General features: G+C 34.7%; 1 protein-coding gene across 3 annotated transcripts in view; it reads right to left on the bottom strand.

Moving 5' to 3' along the window:
* LOC120429940 (active breakpoint cluster region-related protein) overlaps positions 1-24,636 on the bottom strand; it is a 98,345-nt gene that overhangs the window by 24,514 nt on the left and 49,195 nt on the right. For all 3 annotated transcript variants that reach the window (XM_052706661.1, XM_052706660.1, XM_039595037.2), the window contains exon 3: positions 16,878-17,773. In XM_052706661.1, coding sequence (XP_052562621.1) covers positions 16,878-17,773 — 896 coding nt within the window. The remainder of the gene's footprint in view (positions 1-16,877; positions 17,774-24,636) is intronic.

Here is a 24,636-nt window from a genome sequence, read left to right as displayed (position 1 = left end):
CTTTGATAGAGTAATAAATAAAAAGTTCTGGTTATGACATCATCACCGTGGTTGAAATACGAGCTGCAAAGTACTTCAAATAAACGGTTATTGTTAGGGTCAACACACACGCACACACTAGGTACTTAGTTAGAGAGAGTGTCTGTTTTTATCTCTGTCACGAACGATACTGAACACTCACACCCTGCCTGCCTTTGTGTTTCGATTTTGGTGCGAGGGTGCATGGCGAGTGCACGGTGAAAGTTAGCGAGAAAGGGGTTGCAATGTTGGTTCAATTTTATACTGAACTTTATTAGAACCACAATAAGCTAGCTGCAAGCAACTGTCATAAGCGCGGTGGTGAATTCAAACTGTCGTGGTGAGTTTCATTCAAATTGACCGTTACATTTTAGATTGCTTAATTTCAAAATCTCTAATCTAATCTAATCTAACACAAACGCAGCAAGTCCGATGAAAGCATGCTGGAAAGTCTTGTGATTAGATTACGACCCAGGCACTTTCCTTGTAATTAATAATAATTGCAGTACATCCGAGAATACCCGAAAATGTATTATAAAAATCAAAGCGGCCAGCCCTACTGCGGTGTGTTTACCGCAGAGAGGAATCTGAGAGCGGGTCACATTTCACAGAATCTACAGGGGAGGAAGGATGCGTGGACATACCGTACCAAACGCTCTTTTTTGATTGCCTAATTTCAAAAGTGATTAAACTAGAATTCTCGTCACAAATTTCCCTCCGTGCTTCGCACGCAACGCTCCATAAATATTTGGTGCACATTTTTATCGCTCAACCCCTCGTCCCGCAAATATAAACTGGTAAAAAAGCACCTGCAACTTCTAGCGTGGTTCGGGTTTTCGAATAAAAGCCGGACATGGGGATAGGTAATTTGAAGCCTAGCTGGGGTGACGCCGGTTTTTTTTCGCCTCCTACCGGAGGTTGATAAAAACCACAGAGCACGCACCGCAGACTTGTTGTCGCTTCTATTTTTTTTTTATTTTTTTTTTAAGTGAGATTCAGAGAATCCTGAGTCCTGGATCCCGATGGAGTGGCCGGAAATTCAAGTGTGGCAGGAAGTTGCCACTCTCACCACCTCTTCCCTCGCGTCCGGATGAGATTTGGAATTGGATTTATGAGCGAATCGTAACAAATGGCGATCTAGGTGGAGGAGACGGTAGGGAAATTTACTCGGAAGTTGAGAGCGAAAGTGATTGAGAGGGGTCGGCTCTGCACTGGATGGGTTGACTTTTTGCCCAGGTGGGAATATAAACTGATTTAAAGGTCTATCAGATGAAATTTATGGCACAGTTGAGTGACTTTATCCAGCAATCAACTATTTAACGGTGAATTTGAATGAATGGAAACTCACCACGACAATTTTAAATTCACCACAGTTCATTTCCATGGGTTTGACAGCTTCCAGACATTTTTATGAGTTGTGGTGAATATATGATGAGTTTCAGATTTTTCAAATTGATCGTTAAAAAGTCAACCACAAAAAAAAATAAAAATTGAAAAGTGAATGAAAAATTCGTTTCTGCACATTTCTGAGTGAGTGACGTGGTCGCACAAATCATGAATGCATTTCTCCTCGGCAAACGATATAGTTGTTGTGGCTGCTGCTGTCTCGACACACGAGACGCCACTTGAACGCGTATGTAAAATCTAATAGAGTGGTGACGTCGTCGTCGTCGTTAATTTAGTTTAGACTCGCTCTTACTTTGAGCCCCTCGAGCGCTCCGAATGGCTCGTTGAGTCGTTAATTAACCGTTGACGTCCGCAAATTTCCTGCACGACACCGTAAACCTACTGCAAAATCGGTGTGTACCGTCAGATGAAGTGACTTTTCAACAAACAAACAGAACAACGAATCTTTTAAATTTTATCAATGGAAAATTTAACGGTCAATTTGAATAATCAACAATTCACCACACAACTTTCAACTCACCACAGCTAATGTGCATTCGTTTGACGCTTGCGTCACGCACAAACTGTCAAAGTTCAAAACCAGAGTTTTTTTTGAAAAGGACCAATAAACCATTGTCTTTCATATGTTTATAGGACCTAATCAAAAAAAACTCTAGAAAAGTTCTCGTCAAAAATACCTACATATTTTCGCTTGAAATTGTTCAAAAGCTCGGTTCGCTGACAGTCACTTGATAGAGAGCGAGCCACTTAAATGCTGCGTGTTTCTGACGTCGTCGTCGTGGTGGCAGTTACCGGTTCGAGCCCCGTCATCGACCTTGATCTTTTGTGAGAGTGAGACCTGCCGGAACCGGCGACGGCGTGCAGCGACTGTGCGTGGCAGGTGTGGATCAATTCAAGTCGCGAATCTGCACGACGAGGACGATAAAAAAACAAACGACAAAACTATAAATCAAGGTCGAGCGTTCGATTTCACCGAGCTGTAGAAAAAGAGTCGACTTTCGCGATGGAGAGAGGTGAATAGTTGATTTTTTGTTGAATCATCAATCAGGTATTGAACAGATTTACTTAAAAAAATAGAAACCTTCTCTTTTAACTCAGAATTGAGCCTTTCTGTGGCAGCGTGTAAGCTTTTCTGATGTAAACAAACAGCTGTCACTTTAAAAAAATAGACCGAGCCTGCTTTGTTTACAAGTTGAATCATTTGCATTGTTTTGCTATAGAGGAGAAAATCGTGACGTCAGAAATGAACTCAAATCACTCAAAGTTCATTTTGTGAGTGACTTTAACAGTTTGGCCTAGTTTGACAACTACATTGTCCGCCGTTTTTCTGTGGGAGAGAAAAGGAGGCGAATACTTTATGAAAATCATATCTGTCAAAATTCTTAGCCTCAATTTTTTTTCTCCTCTTATAGTTGGCTCTACATCAAGCCATTAGGTTGTTGATGTCGGTCCGACAGGCAATAATAATGCAGATTTCTTATAGGGTACTTTTTCTTGAAGAATGCAATTTTATTTTTGCAGTCGCACAAGAGTGCACCACAAAAATGGTGTCTCGTTCGGCTGACTGGACCTATTCTTCGCAGCCAAAGGAAACGTTGCGGCCAAGTTGACATGTTTTTGTTTTCATTTTACCCCCGTCACATTGACGATGACGCGACACCATCTCACGTAACACATCACACACTTGCCAGTGTGACTCACTCATTGTGAGTGCAGGTTTTTCTTCCCGAACTTCTTGTCACAATTGGAAAAGAGTCGATTTTGAGCATTATTTTTAGTGAAATTAGGAAAAAAGCTGAAATCCAGCAATTACGTAACGCTCAAAAAAACATATTTTTTCACAACATAATTTTTGAACATCCCTTAATTTGAGAACATGACGTAAAAACAGGAAAATAGGTGCGATAAAAGACATTTTATGCAACACCAACTTCAACTCCACTTTGCTGGTGGTTGGCGGTTGTATTTCACGAACCGCAACAAAAACAACAACATCAACAAAAAAACAACTCCACACTGATGAAATTATGGGATTACAAGCACACAGACTAAGGGGGGGATAATCTTTTCGCACCTTGTTTCACTTTAAATCGCGTTTTGTTTTTGAAACGCCGACATAATGCGCGTTGCTATAAAAAAATGACAGTTCGCCATAATGGCGGGGACGCGTTACGTCGTCATTTACTGCTAGGGGCGCAAATGTGACCCAGATATAAAAAATAAATGTGCGTAAAAGCATCAATTTACGAACAATACAAAATCGAAACACTCGAGATGAAGCCGTTTGATCGATGTAAGTAAATTAAACGCCGCACGGATGGTGCCGCAAAAGTGATGCTTCGAAATTATGCAATTATGGCGTAAATCGAATCGTTGCTTGATTCGATTGGCGCCAACATGTTACACTTTTTGTCGACTGTTGTTGTTTGGTTTGAGCTTGTCGCCATAATGGCGAATGCTATAAAAAAAGCTAAATGTAAACAACTTGCAACACTTGGTCTGGGGTGCGTGCGTTTCTGAAGGGATACATAACCTTTCAATTCGCATTGGTCTGATTGGTCGTAAAGGTTAACTCAATACGGCAGCTTGGGCGTCGTTCGACATGGTTTAGGTCGAATATGAAAGGGAAATTGGGGCACTTTAAGCATAAAAAATAATGTTTTTGGAAATTTACCAAAAAAATTAAAATAAAATTTCTAAAAAAAATTACTTTGAAAATGGTTTAACATTCATTCAGCATACCATAACCATAAAATCGCGCTTCACGCCCTTACTTGACCCCAATTGGCCCCTTTCTCCAGTACGCGACATCCCTCGGGGAGGCCAGTGGGCAGAAAATTTATGCACATAGCTGACCGTAATTAATTCCTCAAGCGTCACGTTATTCGCCACCACGCGTGTCAGCTGGAATCTCACCCTTCGCAGTCAGCTGGAATCTCACCCTTCGCAGGGCAGTTTCTCTGCACGAAAAAAAACCTTTTTTGGAAATCATGAATTTGTGAACAATTTGATTTTTGATTATTTGTATTTTGTAATTATTGCAATTTTAGTAATTTTAGTAATTTTAGTAACTGTAGTAATTTTAGTAATTTTAGTAATTTTAGTAATTTTAGTAATTTTAGTAATTTTAGTAATTTTAGTAATTTTAGTAATTTTAGTAATTTTAGTAATTTTAGTAATTTTAGTAATTTTAGTAATTTTAGTAATTTTAGTAATTTTAGTAATTTTAATAATTCTAGTAATTTAAGTAATTTAAATAATTTAAGTAATTTAAATAATTTAAGTAATTTAAGTAATTTAAGTAATTTAAGTAATTTAAGTAATTTAAATTATTTAAGTAATTTAAGTAATTTAAGTAATTTAAGTAATTTAAGTAGTTTTAGTAATTTTAAGTAATTTAAGTAATTTAAGTAATTTAAGTAATTTAAGTAATTTAAGTAATTTAAATAATTTAAGTAATTTAAGTAATTTAAGTGATTTGAGTAATTTAAGTAATTTTAGTAATTTTATTAATTTTAGTAATTTTAGTAATTTTAGTAATTTAAGTAATTTTAGTAATTTTAGTAATTTTAGTAATTTTAGTAATTTTAGTAATTTTAGTAATTTTAGTAATTTTAGTAATTTTAGTAATTTTAGTAATTTTAGTAATTTTAGTAATTTTAGTAATTTTAGTAATTTTAGTAATTTTAGTAATTTTAGTAATTTTAGTAATTTTAATAATTCTAGTAATTTAAGTAATTTAAATAATTTAAGTAATTTAAATAATTTAAGTAATTTAAGTAATTTAAGTAATTTTAGTAATTTTAGTAATTTTAGTAATTTTAGTAATTTTAAAAATTCTAGTAATTTAAGTAATTTAAATAATTTAAGTAATTTAAATAATTTAAGTAATTTAAGTAATTTAAGTAATTTAAGTAATTTAAGTAATTTAAGTAATTTAAATTATTTAAGTAATTTAAGTAATTTAAGTAATTTAAGTAATTTAAGTAGTTTTAGTAATTTTAAGTAATTTAAGTAATTTAAGTAATTTAAGTAATTTAAGTAATTTAAGTAATTTAAATAATTTAAGTAATTTAAGTAATTTAAGTAATTTGAGTAATTTAAGTAGTTTTAGTAATTTTAGTAATTATAGTAATTTTAGTAATTTTAGTAATTTTAGTAATTTTAGTAATTTTAGTAATTTTAATAATTTTAGTAATTTTAGTAATTTTAGTAATTTTAGTAATTTTAGTAATTTTAGTAATTTTAGTAATTTTAGTAATTTTAATAATTCTAGTAATTTAAGTAATTTAAGTAATTTAAGTAATTTAAGTAATTTTAGCAATTTTAGTAATTTTAGTAATTTAAGTAATTTAAATTATTTAAGTAATTTAAGTAATTTAAGTAATTTAAGTAATTTAAATAATTTAAGTAATTTAAGTAATTTTAGTAATTTTGGTAATTTAAATAATTTAAGTAATTTTATTAATTTTAGTAATTTTAGTAATTTTAGTAATTTTAGTAATTTTAGTAATTTTAGTAATTTTAGTAATTTTAGTAATTTTAGTAATTTAGTATTTAAGTAATTGAGTATTTTAGTATTTGAGTATTTTAATATTTTAGTATTTTAGTATTTTAGTATTTTAGTACTTTAGTATTTTAGTATTTTAGTATTTTTGTATTTTAGTATTTTAGTATTTTAGTATTTTAGTATTTTAGTATTTTAGTATTTTAGTATTTTTGTATTTTAGTATTTTAGTATTTTAGTATTTTAGTATTTTAGTATTTTAGTATTTTAGTATTTTAGTATTTTAGTATTTTAGTATTTTAGTATTTTAGTATTTTAGTATTTTAGTATTTTAGTATTTTAGTATTTTAGTATTTTAATATTTTAGTATTTTAGTATTTTAGTATTTTAGTATTTAAGTATTTTAGTATTTTAGTATTTCAGTATTTTAGTATTTTAGTATTTTAGTATTTTAGTATTTTAGTATTTTAGTATTTTAGTATTTTAGTATTTTAGTATTTTAGTATTTTAGTATTTTAGTATTTTAGTATTTTAGTATTTTAGTATTTTTATTGGTTTTTTATTTGTTGAAGTGCTGCGAGTTTTTTTTATTTTTGAAGTTTCGTGAGATTTTTTAAATTATTTTTGAAGCTTTGTGAGTTTTTTTTTATATTTTGAGTATTGTGAGTTTTTTGTTAGTATTTAATATATTTTCTAAGTTTTTTTAGTATTTTATATATATATATATATAGTTTTTTTAAATGCTTTTTGCGTTTTTATGTTTTTTTTTTCGGAATACTTTTTTCCGTGTTCAACTCTCGATAGAGGGCCACAGCAGGTCTAACGGAATCTATGTAATGCAACCAGAAACAACAAAGCCCATAACCATAAGAGCGGTCATGGTGCGTGCTCTGCAAGCCAAATCGACTGCGGCTCAAGGGACTGAAATGAAATTCAGCGAGAAAAATTGCGTTTGCCGCGCCACATCGAACCGTGAGTTATGGTCTGGAACCGGCTTCGGTTTTGTTTCAATCTATGAAGCTCAAGTTGCATAAAAAACAACAAACCAAAACAAAACTATTCGAACTGCAACGTAATCGGCGGCGGCTGCGCTTTAGTAACGCTCCAGTGACGATCAACCGTAACGAGATGGTTGCAAAACTTGCCGGAAGAAATTCCTCCTCTAACAGTACCGCAATCCGGTCCGGAAAGTGGCCTGCTTATCCAGTTCACACCTTAAATTAGGTCTGATAACACTATAGGAAAGGTAGTGTCGTTTAAGCGCTTGTTCTCAGAATTGCATTGATGGCTTAGTTGGTTGGCGCGTCACCCCTCCTCGCGGTTCCGGGTTCGATTCCCGAAGGCAAACTTTTTTTTCGCGCCCAAAACAAATCACAAACTTTTTTCCAGTGCTTGCCCACCACATCCAGAGGGAGTTGTGCACTGCAACGATCGTTGCACCATCATAACGAATTCATGGTGCAGCAGCAGCAGGCCCCGTATATGTCAGAGGAACCAGTTCCAACCGCGGCCGGAGAAAAACAAGTTTTTGCGGTTTTCTTCAAGCTCTGCGCTGCGGAAAAGGAGCCCCATTTTTAGGTCACACCAGATAGTGGCACCGAACGCGCGATGGTCAACGGCCTTGGCCACACGTTTAAGCGTCCTGTTTTTCTTCGCAGGAAAAACTTTTTAATCGTCAATCGCAATTTCCGCGCAGCAGCAAATGACCATTAATTTGGTCCCGTTTTCGGACCATGGGTTCCGGCCTCCCTCATTTTCCACCTCATTTGCGCGGGCTCGACCCAATTAATCAACCTGGTGTGACACAACCGGTTCCGTAATTAATCGTGACGTGCTGCTTCTTGCGAGATGAAGAGGAGGCACTCTAAGAGTTGAAGGCGAAGAAAAATATGGAAATGTTTTAGCAAAATTAAATTTTGAAGTTTGATTATAATAGACAAAATATTTATTAAAATCTTCCCAAAAAACGTCATTACCTAAATTGAACACTTTCAAACATTTTAAAAAGATAAAGGAACACTATTTCAATCTTGCAATGCTAAAACTCATAATTAATTTTTATATCTTGCCCTCCAAAATGATTTTCGCTAAATTCTCGAACAGATAGATTCTCGTTATTCAAGAATAAACAACTCACCATCAATTGTCAACCCCCACACAAATTCATTATTATAGTCGCTCGGAATTCCCATCATCGTCCACGAAAGATTCCTAGAATTTCCGCGCCAAGAATGAATAATAACATCCACTCGCTTACTAAACTTGCGTTATTAGCGAAATTAAGTATCAATTTCTTGGAACTCCCGATCATCCAACCCGAGGGGCCAGTCACTTTCACAGCGAAACCAAAAAAAACCTTAATTTGAACTCTGTCCTCCCAACAAAGCATGCCATGTTTCGCCATCCCCGAGGGTATTGTCCATTTCGATGAAAAAAAAAAAACCGAACAACCGACGACGTAATGTCACCCGGTTGTGTTAAAATCGATTACCGGTCTCCGAACTCCGCGGTTTCCGCTCCAGTTGAGGGGTTGCATACCTTCAGGGAGCCGCTAGCCGATGACAATGAGTTGGGGTGATGAAGAACATCCCTTTTTGCAACAACGACTGGCTACACCCAGATGAGGGAGTTCTGGCAGAAAATGTCAAGCTATCGTAGCTTAGTGGTAGAGAGCAAGTCTGGCAATCAAAGAGCTCGGTATCGATTCTCGAAGAAAGCTGATTTTTTTCTTCGAAATTTTTCAAACTTTTTTGGGTGCATTGTCAGCAGCTTCCCTTGCATCGCGGGCAGTCAAGTGCCGCTGGTGTGATGGTGGAGAATCACGTCACTTTTTTTGCGGCCAACCCTCGCTGGTCTGTCTGTCTGTTGGACGACGACATAACTCGGGAATCAACCCCCTCGGCAAAAAGTAAGGGGGAGGAGAAAAAAAAATTGCTGTACAGGATGTGCAACGGGAGTGAACTCGTTGCGATCTGATTTTTTTTTTCAAGATGTCCAATTATTTCTGAATTAGAATTCTTTTAAGAATAATTAGATATGACAGTCTTTGCACTTCTTTTTTTATTGTATGACAAATAATTAAAATAATTTTAAGTTAACTTCAATTTGAGCTCGAGGTAGATTAAATAATTTTAAAAGTTTAAATTAAAATTTTGCACTATTTACTGAGATTGTCGCACCCCTCGAAGACAAATGTTAAAAAAATAAGACACTGAGAAAAATGTACACACAAGATTTATGAGTAATTCATCACGCAAAAAAAAAACATTCAGATCGCAACGAGTTCATTTAGGGTGGGTGAAAAACTGAACTTTAGTGTGTACACACTATTTATTGCCAACGGAAGTGTGATATTCCTCCCAGTCTTTCCTCTCCCTCCCCTCAGAACGTTTCCAGCAGCGGTTTTTCTCGTCCTCGAGGTAAATTAAATAATTTTAAAAGTTTAAATTAAAATATTGCACTTTTTACTGAGATTGTCGCACCCCTCGAAAACAAATGTCAAAAAATAAGACACTGAGAAAAATGTTCACACAAGATTTATGAGAGATTATTCACGCAAAGAAAAAACTTTCAGATCGCAACGAGTCCATTTAGGGTGGATGAAAAAGTGAACTTTAGTGTGTACACACTATTTATTGCCAACGGAAGTGTGATATTCTTCCCCCTCTTTCCCTTTCCTCCTCTCAGAACGCTTCCAGCAGCGGTTTTTCTCGTCCCCCCTGCCTTGTTGGCTCCGGACTGGGGAATCGATTCCGCCAGATATTGTGCTCTCTTGCGTCTAGAGCTGATAAATTGGAGGGGGTGGACAAGTGCACTGGATACCAGACTGTACTGTTAGGGTAGAGGGTTCGAGTCCAGAATAAAGTCGATTTTCTGGATTAACACGGAGAAAAAGGAGTTCATGAAATTGGGAACCACTAACAAAGTGTACAAATCTCATGAACACTCATGAACTCATGAATTTGAACACTTTGTTCGTGGATATTCATGAATATTCATGAACGCTTGTTCACGATTTTCGGAACTATTTTTTCTCCGTGAATCTAGAGAGATAATTTCTAATAATGCCGAAATTTAAATATTTTTGCTAGAATATGTCACGCTAATTGTAAACTTGTAATTCATAAAAAAATAAATGGATTATCCGTGTCAAAATTGTCACCAAAAAAAATATGTAAATTTCATAAAAAAATAACAACAAGATGAGCAGTTCTCTCAGATTTCGGTCATTCGATTTTTTTTTGTATTTTGTATTCCGACTGAAACTTTTTTGGTGCCTTCGGTATGCCCAAAGAAGCCATTTTGCATCATTAGTTTGTCCATATAATTTTCCATACAAATTTGGCAGTTGGCCATACAAAAATGATGTATAAAAATTCAAAAATCTGTATCTTTTGAAGGAATTTTTTGATCGATTTGGTGTCTTCGGCAAAGTTGTAGGTATGGATATGGACTAGACTGAAAAAAAATGATACACAAAAATGAAAAAAATATTTTCAAAATTTTTAAGTCAAGACTAACATTTCAAAAGGGCGTAATATTGAGTTTTTGGCCCTTTTGAAATGTTAGTCTTGGTTTAAAAAAATTGAAAATTTCACGAATGTTTCATATTTTAACATTGAAAATCGGACCATTAGGTGCTGAGATATCGACATTAGAAAATGGTTTGTTGTTTGGGTGGGACTTAGAAAACATCAATTTTCCTGTTTTTAAACCTTTGCATGGCAATATCTCAGCAACTAAGCGTCGTATTAACAAAGAATTTTCTCAGCTTTTCAAAAATATTTTTTTCAAAACTGGGCAAACATGTGCACTAATTTAAAAAAATGAAAAACTGCGACTATTTTCAAAAAAGTTACCTAAAAATGGATTTAACTTGAAAACGGTGCGTTTTATCAAAATTTCACTGAAGTACTTTTGGATTGCAAATTTGATTTTACATCAAAAAACGAAGTTTAAAAATTTTTGCGACCATTTTTTCGATTTTTTGAAAAAATCAGTATTGATTCAAAAATTCATAACTCGCTCAAAGATTTTTTGCACAACCTGGAAATTTCTGAAAAGTTGGCATTTGATGTCCTCTAAAACATATCAAAAAAAAAAAAAAAATAGTGTTTTTTTGCAAATCAAGTTTTAGTGACAAAAAGTTAAATAAAAAATCACCAAAATTTTTTTTACCGTGTATCATTTTTTTCGAGTGTAGCCCGTATCCATACCTACAACTTTGCCGAAGACACCAAATCGATCATAAAATTTCTTCATAAGATACAGATTTTTGAATTTTCATACATCATTTTTGTATGGCCAGCTGCCAAATTTGTATGGAAAATTATATGGACAAACTAATGATGCAAAATGGCTTCTTTGGACATACCGAAGGCACCAAAAAAGTTTCAGTCGGATTAAAAAATACAAAAATTAAAATTTAAGAAAAAAGACCGATTTCGTAGAGAATTGCTCAGATGGTTTGAACAAGTCATGCCAAAAATTAAAAAAAAAAATTGAAAATTTTTAGACAATGCCGTCAAAGAACTGTCAAAAATAGGTTCCTTCACCCTACCTCCTCAACAAGGCAAGTTCCTCGACTCCACCAGAAGAGATGCACACTGCATAATTAATCGATTTATCGACAGATTTTTGCTCTCTTGCCGCACATTTTCAGCATCGGTTGGGGTTGGTCTTCCTCAAGAATTGCACCTAATACAGCGTAGGCACAGATTGAAACAGTTATTTCCCGCCCAACGAGACTCCTCGAGGGTGGCGACGCGTGTCGGAAATTGTACTCTACGAATCAGTTCCGCCAGTGTCTCAAAGTCTTAGGAAAACCCGGTAATTAATCGACGAAAAGAAGGTGATTAGAAACAGCAAAGGGGCAACTTCCGGTGGAAATTGGTTTGGAAAATTTGAATTTTCACAGAACGCACCTTTTTATCGGAAATTCAACGTGACGATTTCGCCCAGTTCAGCGACCTTTTCACCACCAGAAGCAGGTCTTGCAAACGGCGTGGATTTACGATTGCGATACGATGCGTTCACACAGCGATTTCTACTTTATTTGCATGCTAATACATCATGTTGTACTAGTGCCAACGGCAACCGAGGTTTTTTTAAGGTCAGTATCACCACCACCCGCCGCCACGAACGAGTAATATCACTTTCTCTCAAGCACTCTTCAGGGGCGGCTTGTTATAGGTTGCTCACGGCACAGGTTTCAAAGTTCGTGATCGGAAATTTGAACGCGAGAGAAATTGAATCTTAACTTAGTTTGGATCAGCAATGTTAAGGAGGTATTAGACTGTGACAAACAAACAAAGCCAAAATGTCAAAAGTGCCGGTTGGTTTGTTATAGTATAATACCTCCTTAACTCTATAATTTTAAAAATATTTATAACCAAAGAAACGCAAATCATTCAAATTTACTTGAGTGTAATTCGGTTTACAAATCAAGATTGAAGGAGACACAAAGTTGAAGATTTAATCTACCAGACTAGATAATTCAAGTCTTGTCAGCGCAGATTTGCACAGTCCACCTCGTGCCTCAACAAATAGTTTTCTAATTAGGAACCAGATTCATGACGGGACACAAAGGCAAACCTGAATCCAGGTGGCGTCCAACTCGACTAACATTTCATGAATATTTAATCCAAGGAGAACATAGTCGCAGGTCAGAGTCTCCAGAGAGATTGCATAACCACGTCACAGTAGTGCACAGCAGAGGTGACCACCCCCTTAATTCAGCTCTCTGCAATTGAAGAACTGGCCATGTTGTGACCCACGTGTCGCCATGGACGCGACACAAGTTTCATTCTGTTTATTTTTTTTTTCGGGGTGAAAAAGGTATCATGAAAAAAGGTGGGAATAAAAGTGGCACCTTAACTGAAATTTCCATGCCACCTTAACTAGCCTCCAAAGTTGGTCTGTCATGAACGAAAAAAAAAAAAACATGACCGGTTTTGGAGGCTCCCCCAGACTGCTTCATGGCGTGGCAAAAAGTGTCCAGAAACGCAAGGTTGAGACCTGTTTTCGTTTTGCTTCTCCTTTTTTTGACAATCATTTAATTTTCGCGTTTTCTCTTTCGTCTGGAGTCTGGAGCGCTCAAGTCGTTGTTGACAAAACGACTGTGTTATCTTCTGGTCCACCGGGGGGGGGCAGATTGAATGATTCATGGCGCGCGGAATTTTGGAAACAGGTTTCAGAGGTTGACCCTGATGTGTGCCCGGTGACTAAAACTGGAGGTGCGCGAAACTGGGTCAGGATGTGTTTGTTGGTGAACATATAATTGGGTTTTCCGAAAAAATTATGCTTTTATTTAAGTTACTTAAACTTTTCAATATAAAAATTTTTATTTTTAAAAAATGTGAAATTTCACAAAAATATTATTTATTATTAGCATTTTTAAATATTGAAAGCAATCAAAATGCAATTTTCACAACATCGTAACTCGTAAGGCACCTCGACGAATTTATAGAGGCAGCTTTATTTGCTTTATATAGCCAAACGAAATTTTTATCTTCTTAAAAATATATTTTCAAAAATACACTTTGAAGGTTATTGTTAACCGAAAAAATAATTATTTTTTTGTGTTCACATCATGATAGCTCGGAAGGCATCGTCTATCAGTAGAATTTCCCAAAAAAAAAAACAAATTTAGAAATCTGGGGGGAGAGCAAGTATTTCAAAGAGTCATCGTTCATCAACTCATGGAGCAGTTGCCTCTTTGAATTTCATGAAACTTTACTTTAATCTATCGTTATCGTTATCCCGATAACTCTATCGGTGATATTTTGATCAACGATAACGAACGATAACTTATTATTCATATATTGCTAAAGTTGACTTAATCCAACCAAATTATGTTGAATTTTCGAAGCTTTCTATTTTTATTTTTATTTTTTTTGATAATATGGTTAGTATCAAAGTAATAATACTAAAATAAATCACAAAATACGGGTTTTTCTCGAAATCATCATTTTTTTATAAATCGCAAAGTGGTTATCAAACGATTCGAAATTATGCCTGTATTTTCACTGTTTTAGAGTATTATATTATTTTTTGATAAGTTTCAAAGTATATTTTTGAAGGTACTAAAAATTACATTAGATTTGCAAGTATTAACATAATTTGCAATTATTAAAACGAAGCAAAATTTAGTATACTTTTTCACTGTTCTAGTAATTTTGGAAGTGAATGCTCTTGTTTTCACAAAATACCGTATATTTAGAAAAAAAAATACTAAAATTTTCACAAAACAACGTCTATTTCGAAAATACTCAAAAATTTCATAATTTGCAACATGAGTATCAAACGAAGCGAAATTTGGTATGCTATTTCACTTTTATTAGAGTTTTTTTTAATGAAAGACTAAAATGTTCACGAAATACCGTATTTTTTCGAAAATACTCAAATTTTCATAATTTGACATATGGGCTAAAAAATCCGTATTTGGTGAAATTTTAGTATTTTATTCAGAAACTCTAAAACATTAAAAATGCATGCAAATTTCAAATCGTTTGATACTCATATTGAAAATTATGAAAATTTGAGTATTTAAAAAAATATGGTATTTTGTGAAAATTTTTGTATTTCATTCAAAAAGCTATAAAACAGTAAAAATCCATACCAAATTTCGCTTTGTTTGATACCCATGTTGCAAAAAACGAAAATTTTAGTATTTTCAAGAGTTTTTTTGCAAAATACTAAAATTTTCACAAAATTTGTTTTCGAAAATACTCAAATTTTCATAATTTGAAATATGGGTTAAAACATGTATTTTGTTAAAAATTTGAGCATTTTATTCAAAACTCTAAAACCGTGAAAATGCATGCAAAATTTCAAATCATTTGATACTCATATTGAAAGTAAAACAAAACCAGTATTTTAAAAAAAAATCGGTATTTTGTGAAAATTTTAGTATTTAATAAAGAAAAACTCTAAAACAGTGAAAATGCATACCAAATTTCGATTCGTTTGATACCCATGTTGCAAATAACGAAAATTTGAGTATTTTCGAAAAAATACGGTATTTTGGGAAAATTTTCGTATTTCGTAATAGTAGTTTATGCAACAAGTTGCAAAAAGAGGATTTTTTCAGCACGAGTCGTACATTTATCCAACGAGGTTCACCGAGTTGGATAAATACGACGAGTGCTGAAAAAATCAAGTTTTGCAACGAGTTCCATACAACATTTTTTGCAATTTCGAAAACCACCCATTGAGTGAAATTTTAAGTCGAATTTTCATGTATTTTGTCAATAAATCGTTTAAATCAAAAAAATGTTGAAAAGTGTTACTTTTAGAAACAAGTGCTGAAAAGTTCAACTTTTCAACACCCATTTCAGTGCTGAAAAGTAGAACTTTTCAGCATTTATTTTGAAAAGTGTTGCTATTCGATTCTGTTATTTTTGGTACAGAAAAGTCGGCTATTTCGTCTTTCAAGAATGACAGGAAAAGTAAGTAGTTTCACGACGGAATTGCAAAAAAAAACCGTTTTAGCATTTAAAAAAAACTAGGGCATTTAATTTAAAAAAATAGAATAGTGAAAAAGCGTACCAAATACCGTATTTTTTTCGAAAATACTAAAATTTCAATAAATTGCAATAAAAAATGGTATTTTCTGAAAATTTGAGTATTTTATTCAAAAACTCTAAAACAGTGAAAATGCATGCAAAATTTCAAATCGTTTGATACTCATATTGAAAATTATGAAAATTTTAGTATTTTAAAAAATTCGGTATTTTGTGAAAATTTTAGTATTTCATTCAAAAAACTCTAAAACAGTGAAAATGCATACCAAATTTCGCTTCGTTTGATACCCATGTTGCAAATAACGAAAATTTGAGTATTTTCGAAAAATACGGTATTTTGGGAAAATTTTCGTTGTTAAAAAACCGTTTTAGCATTTAAAAAAAACTAGAGCATTTAATTTCAAAAAATAGAATAGTGAAAAAGCGTACCAAATGCCGTATTTTTTTTTCGAAAATAAAATGCTAAAACTTTAATAATTTGCAATAAAAAATTGTATTTTGTGAAAATTTGAGTATTTTATTCAAAAACTCTAAAACAGTTAAAATGCATGCAAAATTTCAAATCGTTTGATACTCATATCGCAAATTATGAAATTTTGAGTATTAAAAAAAATACGGTATTTTGTGGAAATATTAGTATTTCATTCAAAAAGCTATAAAACAGTGAAAATGCATACCAAATTTCGCTTCGTTTGTTGCTCACGTTGCAATTAACGAAAATTTGAGTATTTTGGAAAAATACGGTATTTGTGAAAATTTTAGTTTAAAATAAACGGTATTTTGTACAAACTAGAGCATTTAAGTCCAAAAAAATGAATAGTGAAAAAGCGTACCATACTTCGCTAGTTTGATACCTATATTGCAAATTATGTAAATTTGAGTACATTAAAAAAATACGGTATTTTCAGATTTTTTTTTAGTATTCATGCTTTGAAACTTACTACATTATTAAAAAATATAGATTCTAAGCAAATGCATTTAAAATTTAACATAACATTGTTGGATTAAGCCAATTTAAGAAATTAAAAAAAATAGTTATCGTATGTTATCGGCGATACTTTTATCACCGTCCCGTTTTTTACGTCCCTTTTTCATTACACCGACGCTCGGGAGGCACGTCGACGAGAGCTCAGTGGGTTATATTTAATTTTTGAACAGAAAAAAAAAATATCAAAAAATGGCAAAAATTGCACTTTTTCTTAAAATTTCCGAATCATCGACATTTATCATCAATTTTCACCGCAGTCAAATCAATGCCCTCTTCCTCGCCACGAAAGCACAATTTGAATAAACATTAGTCCGTGGTGCAGCCACCCTCCGTGATTTTGCATTTAAATCGAAAGAAAACCTTCCCGCATCTTCGCACCACGTGACAAATCCCCAGTGACGGGTGATTATGCATTTCAAACATCAGTACTCACCGTGGTGGCACCTTCTTCTTGAGATCCTGCGCGCCGCCGCCGCCGCTTCCGATGAGCTGCGAGGTCCGGTCCGCAATCGACGACCCCATCGTCATGGGCGGTGCCGACGGTTTCGGGTACTTGGCCACCCCTTGGCCTCCTCCTCCCGCTCCATTATTATCCAGGAACGTACTGTGCTCCGAGTTGTTGTTGTTCTGCTGATGAATCACGTGCCCACCGTGGACGACACTGTTATTGTTGAGGTTCTCGCAGCTGCCCCGGTTCGTGTTGATGAGGACGTTTTCGTAGCTGTTGGGCCGGGGATTTGCGGCCACCGGGAGCGGCGCAGCCGCCGCCGGGCAAGAATTGTTGTTGTTACAACTGTCACCGGCAGTTACGCTGCTACTCTTTGCGGGCAGTGCGGGCGCGACCGAGTTCCGTTTGGCCGCCGCCGATTGCTGCTGGTCCTGCTCCTGGGGAGCCTTCTCGGAGGATTCCTTCACCTCGATGACGGTCACAAAGTGGCTCGGGGACGACAGAAGCGCCTCACTTTGGCTTGACCTTCGCGACCTGCTGCTCGATTGCTCACTCTCCGAGTCCGGTTGGCTGCTGCTGTTGGCGACCTGACCGCCTGCTCCTCCGCTGGTCATCGTGGACGTCGGGGACGACGTGGAGGACTTGGAGGTGGGCGAGGATGGGGTCGGCGCAGGAACGTCACTGCTGCTGACGCACCGGCGCTGGTGCAGGTTGGAGGTGAGCTCGTTGATGCACTGGTTCAGGGCGCTGTCCTTGTGGTGCGCGTCCCGACGGAGGGCGACCGGGTCTTTGGTGGAGTCGGCGGAGCCATCGTCTTCGGCGGCCGTGCCGTTGGTTCCTTTGTCGTGGTGGGCAGCGGCAGCGGCTTTGATGATTTGGTTCTGCGGAGGAGGAGAGAGGAATTTGATTAGTTTGCTTTGAAATTCAATAAATTTTGTTGAAAAACTACAGAATAGCAATTTCATACCAAATAGGGGATAGGTTATACCAGATCCTCTCCGATTTCAATGAAAATTTTTAGACATGTTATCCTAGGCCTATATAAGCCATTTTTATGTATATGGAGCCAAATGTACTCGAAAATCACATTCGAGAAGGGCGTAAGTTATTTAAATATTTTTGCATTTTGTAATTTAAAAATTACTGTAAGCTGTTGCATCGTATCAAAAAGTGGTCAAAGACAAACTTGTAGGAAATTGGACGGGCTTTTTATTTTTAAAACCGCTGTATCTTCTCAAGGATTGGACATAGGACAATAGTCAATATGGAGACTTTTATTTAAAATTGTCTGGGGAATCGATTCCCACTATCCGTGTTTGAAAATGTTGACGTTTAGACCACTTTAAAAAAACAGTTTTAGTAAAAGATTTTTGTATTTTTTAGGAGAGACATACCATCCTGCATTTTTCGTGAGTCTTTTTGTAACATCTTAGGCTATTTCCTCAAAAATTTTGAACGAAAAAAAATCGTGACATCACCTTTAAATTTAACTTTTGAACTTAAAAATTGAAAAATCTCATAGAAGTGGCGCGTATTTTTTGTTCAGTGTATTTTTTCAGAAAGCCCGTCCAATTTCCTACAAGTTTGTCTATGACCACTTTTTGATACGATGCATCGGCTTTGAGTTACAGTAATTTTTAAATTACAAAATGCAAAAATATTTAAATAGCTAGGCCTAGGATAACATGTATAAAAAGTTTCATCAATGAATCGGAATGAATCGGGTACAAAAATACTACAGTTTTTTTTCTGATTTGAGCTGGAATGCTCAGAAGATAAAAATAAGAATAAAAATCTTTGGTGAGACACACCATTTTTTTAAGATCATCTAGAGTCATCCATAGCTTTCAATGCTTTAAAAAACGGAACGAATCAGCCAAAAAATCAATTACAATTAACGGTGAAAAACAATTGGATAAATTCATAATCAGTCCCAATACCTTAAAACGAGTTAGTGTTTGCTGTAAGTTTTCTTGTTTAAATTCTCTTGAAATAATGTTTATTCGTCTTATTTTCCATAGTAATAAATTTTTGACTGTTTATTTTGATAATCGATTGATTTTTAACCCAAAAAATAAAATTTAGCATCCTCAATAAAAAAACAACGCCACTTTCCCTTTCAACTGTGCGTTTTTCCTTCCAAAACGCAGCCCGATCTAAATTTAAATAATTACCAACGCACCGCATTTCGTTTTCACTTGTCTCTTCACAACAACACCAACAGCGCCGAAAAACCATAATCTAGTTCAGTTACACAGTGAGTAAACTCCCTCTTTTGAGATGAAATAATAAAAAAGCGAAAATCGGGTTTTCTCTCATTCATTCATTCATTTCGCGCCGGCTGTTCATCATCACATTTTAAGGGGGTTTTCTCGTTCATCGAATTTTTATGTGCCGATTTTTTTTTTTAGAGGAAAGGAAAAGCATAAAAATCGAAAAATATGAATCTCACTCTCGCTTCATTCAACTTGGTTTTGTTGTTGTCTTGTTTGAGGGTGTGTCCGTGAATTTCAGTTTGTTTTTCGTCTGGGGAGATTTTTGTTTTGTCTGATTGAGGAAAAACTTTCGATTTCGTTCAATTCACCGCGTTTAAAATCGGTACACAATTTCTAACGACCGCTAATGACCACATCGCGAGGGGTTGATGGTGGTTTTTTCGACCTCCCCCTGCTGCAGCCTAATAAATCAAATAACAATTGGTCGAAAAAGTGAGTAAATAAATCGCCACTTGGACACTTGAAATACAAACGAGACCAATTTAATGAGAGAGAGAAAAAAACTAGTGAAGGTAAATAAACTCGCAACTCGCGGATGGTTGGGCAGCACTTTTTTAATCACACCAGAAACCAAAGGAGGAGGGGGAGTACGGTGCAAGTACTAATCACAAGTTTGATAATTAGTTTCTTATTAAGTCTGCCGGGGCGAGCGCGGTTTGTTGTTTGTCCGCAGCAAATAACATGGCGGAAATGTCGACCGACGACGAGCAAACATTCCGGAAAGTGTTCCGCGTGAAGAGTGGACCACCCCGTCGTGCCTGCAACGGAAAATGTGGATCTTTTTTTTTTTTTGCCTGCTTATTTATTTTTTGAGAGAGAGTTTGTCAAAAAAATGCTGTGTCTTGTGAGTAGAACCAGTTGAACAACAAAATGTAAATGTTTTGATAAAACTTTTTTTTTCATTTCTTAAAAAAAACTTTCAAAACAAATCACTAGATAGCGATAGTTGTCGTCTTAATATTCGATAACAAATTTATTAGAATAACATATTAAACATGAACAAGATACCTATTTTTTTTTTTTTTTTTTTTTTTTTTTTTTTTTTGGAGGGTGATCCAGCCGCACATCGTTGATGTTGAAACCTCTAAACTGGGCCCTCGTCCTGTCACGTCCGTCAGTAGTCTTGTCGTACATTACAACTAGAATCAGATCTGCCAATGAATTAGTACACTTCGACCAAATAAACACTGACGCTGTATGGATCTGACTCTAGAATAAATGCACAGTTGTGTGTTATTCATAAGTCCAAAATGTTCAATTATTCACATAAGTCCAAATATTCATTTGCGGATAACTACCTAACTTGAATTGAATACAAGATTTAAAGCAACCTATTCTAAAGCTACTCTTATCTCAAAACCCCGACATTTTAATTATTAACCAAACAAACGTTTCTTTTAAAACCTGTCTGTTGTGTGTTCTTTTAAAAAAACAAAAAAAAAAAAATAACAGTTGATATTTTACAAGTCGTGAATTGAAAAAGAGACGACCATTTGTTCGTCAGAATTCCAGTAGATCCTCGATTCGCAACAATGGTCGATACAATCATAATCCGACAACCGTTAGTTCAACAGATCAACGAATTTAGTCCGATATCATTTCACTATCGAGGTTTTTAAGCGAAGATGGCATTCGAATGGCGAACGCCCGAAATGTCAAAATCACACAGTGGTACCAACATTACGGAACAAGTGTGCCATGGCATGACAGCCACATTTTTTTTCTAATGTTGGAGCCACTGCGCGACTTTGACACTTCGGGCGTTCACCATTCGAACGCCATCTTCGCTTAAAAACCTGGATTGATTGATCGAGATTCTATGGAAATTTTGACAAATCAGAATGGTTTTTATGCTACTTGAATGAAAATCACCGATTCTGATAGAATTACTAAATTCACTGTTACTAATTTTGTCCCTAAATAACTAAAGGCAAAGTATAAAAAGTTGATATTTATAGTTAAAATCCTAAATTCTACAAACACTATTTTTTTTAAACCCGCATCCTAACCTGACACCCACATTAAGATAAGGAAAAATCACATATGTAGCGGTTCATTGTACAAATGTGATATTTCCACTATCGGAGAACCTCCTTGTCTCGATGACAGCTTACCGGCCATCGATTAAGCCCTGAGACTACGCCAAAGTGGGTTCTCGCAGCATGAAGTGGTGTCCATGTGTAAAAATGGAAGCTTCAGCAATATACTGAACGCTTCGATTTTAATTCCACATCGAATCAAATCATACTCTTTGCCAAACAAGCATCAAACCTATGACACTCATTATGACAAAGCCCAGGGATGAACAAGATACCTAATTGAAACTAAAATAGGAAAAGAAACTTTAAATTAGGCCAATGCTCCCCACTTCAAATGTATACCAAAAGAAAAAAATAAATAGGGCTTAAAAAATCATTCCGATCTTTAGTAAACTGATTATGCATTTTTCTAAAGAATCGGCAAAAAGAAAAAAGGAAATAAACAAAACACTGAAATGAAAATACACGATATTTCTATGTGATTATTTAAATATTAATATTAATATGTAAATTGTAGTGGTGAGCCCAGGATTTTTTACTCTCATTTTTTTGTGGAAATAGCCTCTCCCAAAAAAAAAAAACAATTAATTGAAATTATTCTTTCAAGTGGTCTAAACGAATCGATTTTCTGGACAATTTTACGTAAAAGTATTCATATTAATATTAAAGTCCTGTAACGATACCGCAGTAAAAAAAAATAATGAACAGGGATTTTGCAGTTTTTTTTTTTTTGCTTTATCACCATTTGTACATGGAAGACTTGATTTTAGAGCGTCCAATTTCCCCTCCCGGAAATTCATGGGATTTCCCGTAAAAAAATATTTCCCATTTCCCGGGAATACCCAAAATTCAAGCGGGAGTATTCATATTCTCAACTTTTTGGAACCAATTTTGCAAAATAAATAAATGAAGAATGTCAGCAAAATTGTGTTCAATTCCAGTTATTGTTCAGTTCTTGTTTTTAAACAATAAACAAATGATCAGAAAATTTTAAATTAAAAATATTTTGATTGAATATTAATGTTGCATTTGGAAATAGATCTAGCTTAATGAAAATAAACTTTAAACAAAATTGATTTTTTTTACATTTTTGTTTACAATGATCAAATGAAATGAAAATTGAATTATGTTGTATCATTAAATATTTCAAATGGGTTTCTGCAAGAAGAATTACTTCAATTCGTTTAATACCTACTATTCAAGAAATTAAAATTTAAAGTAAAATAATTATGGAGCACTGGTGCAACATTGAAATAATTGAAAAACTACTTTCTATTGTTTGAGAGGTGCCAAAACATATTTTTAAGACTTGCTCCAAATTTTTTTAAACATTGAGTTGTTTGACGTATAACAAGAAGTTAGATTTTGTCATAAAAAGATAAATAAAAATGGGAAACTTTTTTTTCCGTGTACCTTTTTTTTCTGAAAAGTCTTAATCATAACCTACAACGTTGCCGAAGACACCAAATCGATCAACCTTCTCAAGATAGAGAACTTCATACATTTACAAAGCCATTTTGTATGACCAGCCCTCAAAATTGTATAGAGACTTGTATGGAAAAACCTGGGTGATGAATAGAGAGAATGCGTAACGTGATTTTCGAATGATCCCACTTTGTTTACATCTACAAAGTAGGAGGCTGTTCAAGCACAAGCATGACTTTTTTCTTACTGGTAAATCAACTGTTTTTATAATCAGTAGTATGTGTTTTATTTTGTCTAGTTTTTTTTTTTGTAATTTTGTTGCTGAAAAATTGTGTGTTTTCAAGTTTTAATCTGTTTGAAGAGGCTTTTTTTACGGGTGGCAAAGAACTGCGGCGAGAGTGTCATTCTGCAAAGTCGTGGATAAATTCCCTGGCTGATTTTGGAATCCTGCAGCTCTTTTTGGTCCAGGGAAAAAACTTCGCTAATTCTAGCGAAGCTGATCCAACAAACAGTGAAGATTTTCACTAAACCAGTAGGTTTTCAAATTGAATCAAACAATAAAAACAGTTTCTGGATGGATACAAACGCATCGACTTCATAAACAACATCCATTCATAAATATGAAAAATGAAGATCCCGCCTTCAACTTTTTAAAGATTTCTTGACTTCAACTCCAGGTCCTTTAAAGCCACACAATTTTCGCTCTCGCAAAAAAAAAACACACACACAATTTTTAATGATCGATAACAATACTCTCTACTTTTGGCGAACAGTAAATTGGTTCCACTTTGACAGTTCAAAATTGAGGCCGTTTTGCGGACCACTATTCAGCACCCAGGGAAAAACTAATGATGAAAAATTACTTTTTTGGCCAAACTTTCATGCAAATCAAAAAATGTGAAATCGTAGAGAACTACTGAAATACAAAAATATTTCAATTACTTACGCCCTTCTCAAAAGTCATTTTCGAATTTAACTGGCTCCAAATACGCAGAAATGGCTTAAAGATAAATTTCGAAAAAAAAAGTTAAAAAGATTTCTAAAATTCAATTTAAATTTAAATTATTTTATAATTGTATTTCATGTTTTTCGGATAAGACTTAAAATGATGGAAAAATAACATTTCTATAAATTCCACCATAATTAAGCATTTTGTGATACAAAAACCCCGATCTAATTTCATAACAATTGCTCATGCCATCACAAATTAAAAACAAACAGAAATGAGCAATACTCGAAACTTGTTTTTCTATCAAAATGAACAATTCTTCACACAAACTGCCCGCGGTCGAACGGTCACACCCTGCGAGTTCGAGCAGTCGTCGGTGGTGTTCAGTGCGTAGTTTCACAAAGCAAAAACCGAAACTTTTTCCTTTATTATTGTTTGTTTACTTTCCGGTGTGAGTGTGTGTTTACACAGAAAAAAAATCATGGTAATATTACATCTGGGAAGGGGTACATCTTTTATGTCAGAAAAAAGGTGTAATTTAACCTCTGGAAATGTGTAATTTTACCACTTTTCTGGTGTAATGTCACTTTTTCAGTCTAAATTGAGGTAAAATTACATCATAAAAGAGGTAATATTCAACCTTCCAAAATTAAAGCTTCCAAATTTACACAATTTTTTTCTGTGTACCTATAAGTTGAACTGTAAAGTGGGGTTTTCTCATCACCACAGAAAGGTGGCGGTACTGAGCTAATTACCGTGCCGGCTCCGGGAGTAACCTTTGAAAAGGGTTGAATTTGATTTATTTTCTTTTTTTTTGGTCTTGAAAATATGTTTAACCGTCAGTATTTTTCTTAGAATAGATTTTAGAGAGAAATTTGTTGCACAAAATATCTCCTCCATCCCCGTCAAGGGCTTCAAAGTTTTATCTGCACAACGTGTAAAGTGGCATTCACACGTACATGACCGTGCACAACACAGCAACGACCTACGTTTGGAGTTTAGTACCTGCACGTCGATTGTTATCTCGCAGCGATGATTAATCTTAAAATCGGCCC

This window comes from Culex pipiens, chromosome 1, assembly GCF_016801865.2.
Source record: "Culex pipiens pallens isolate TS chromosome 1, TS_CPP_V2, whole genome shotgun sequence".
NCBI classification, from domain to species: domain Eukaryota; kingdom Metazoa; phylum Arthropoda; class Insecta; order Diptera; family Culicidae; genus Culex; species Culex pipiens.
Note: the sequence above shows the minus strand (reverse complement) of the source record. Positions and strands in the feature narration are given on the sequence as shown.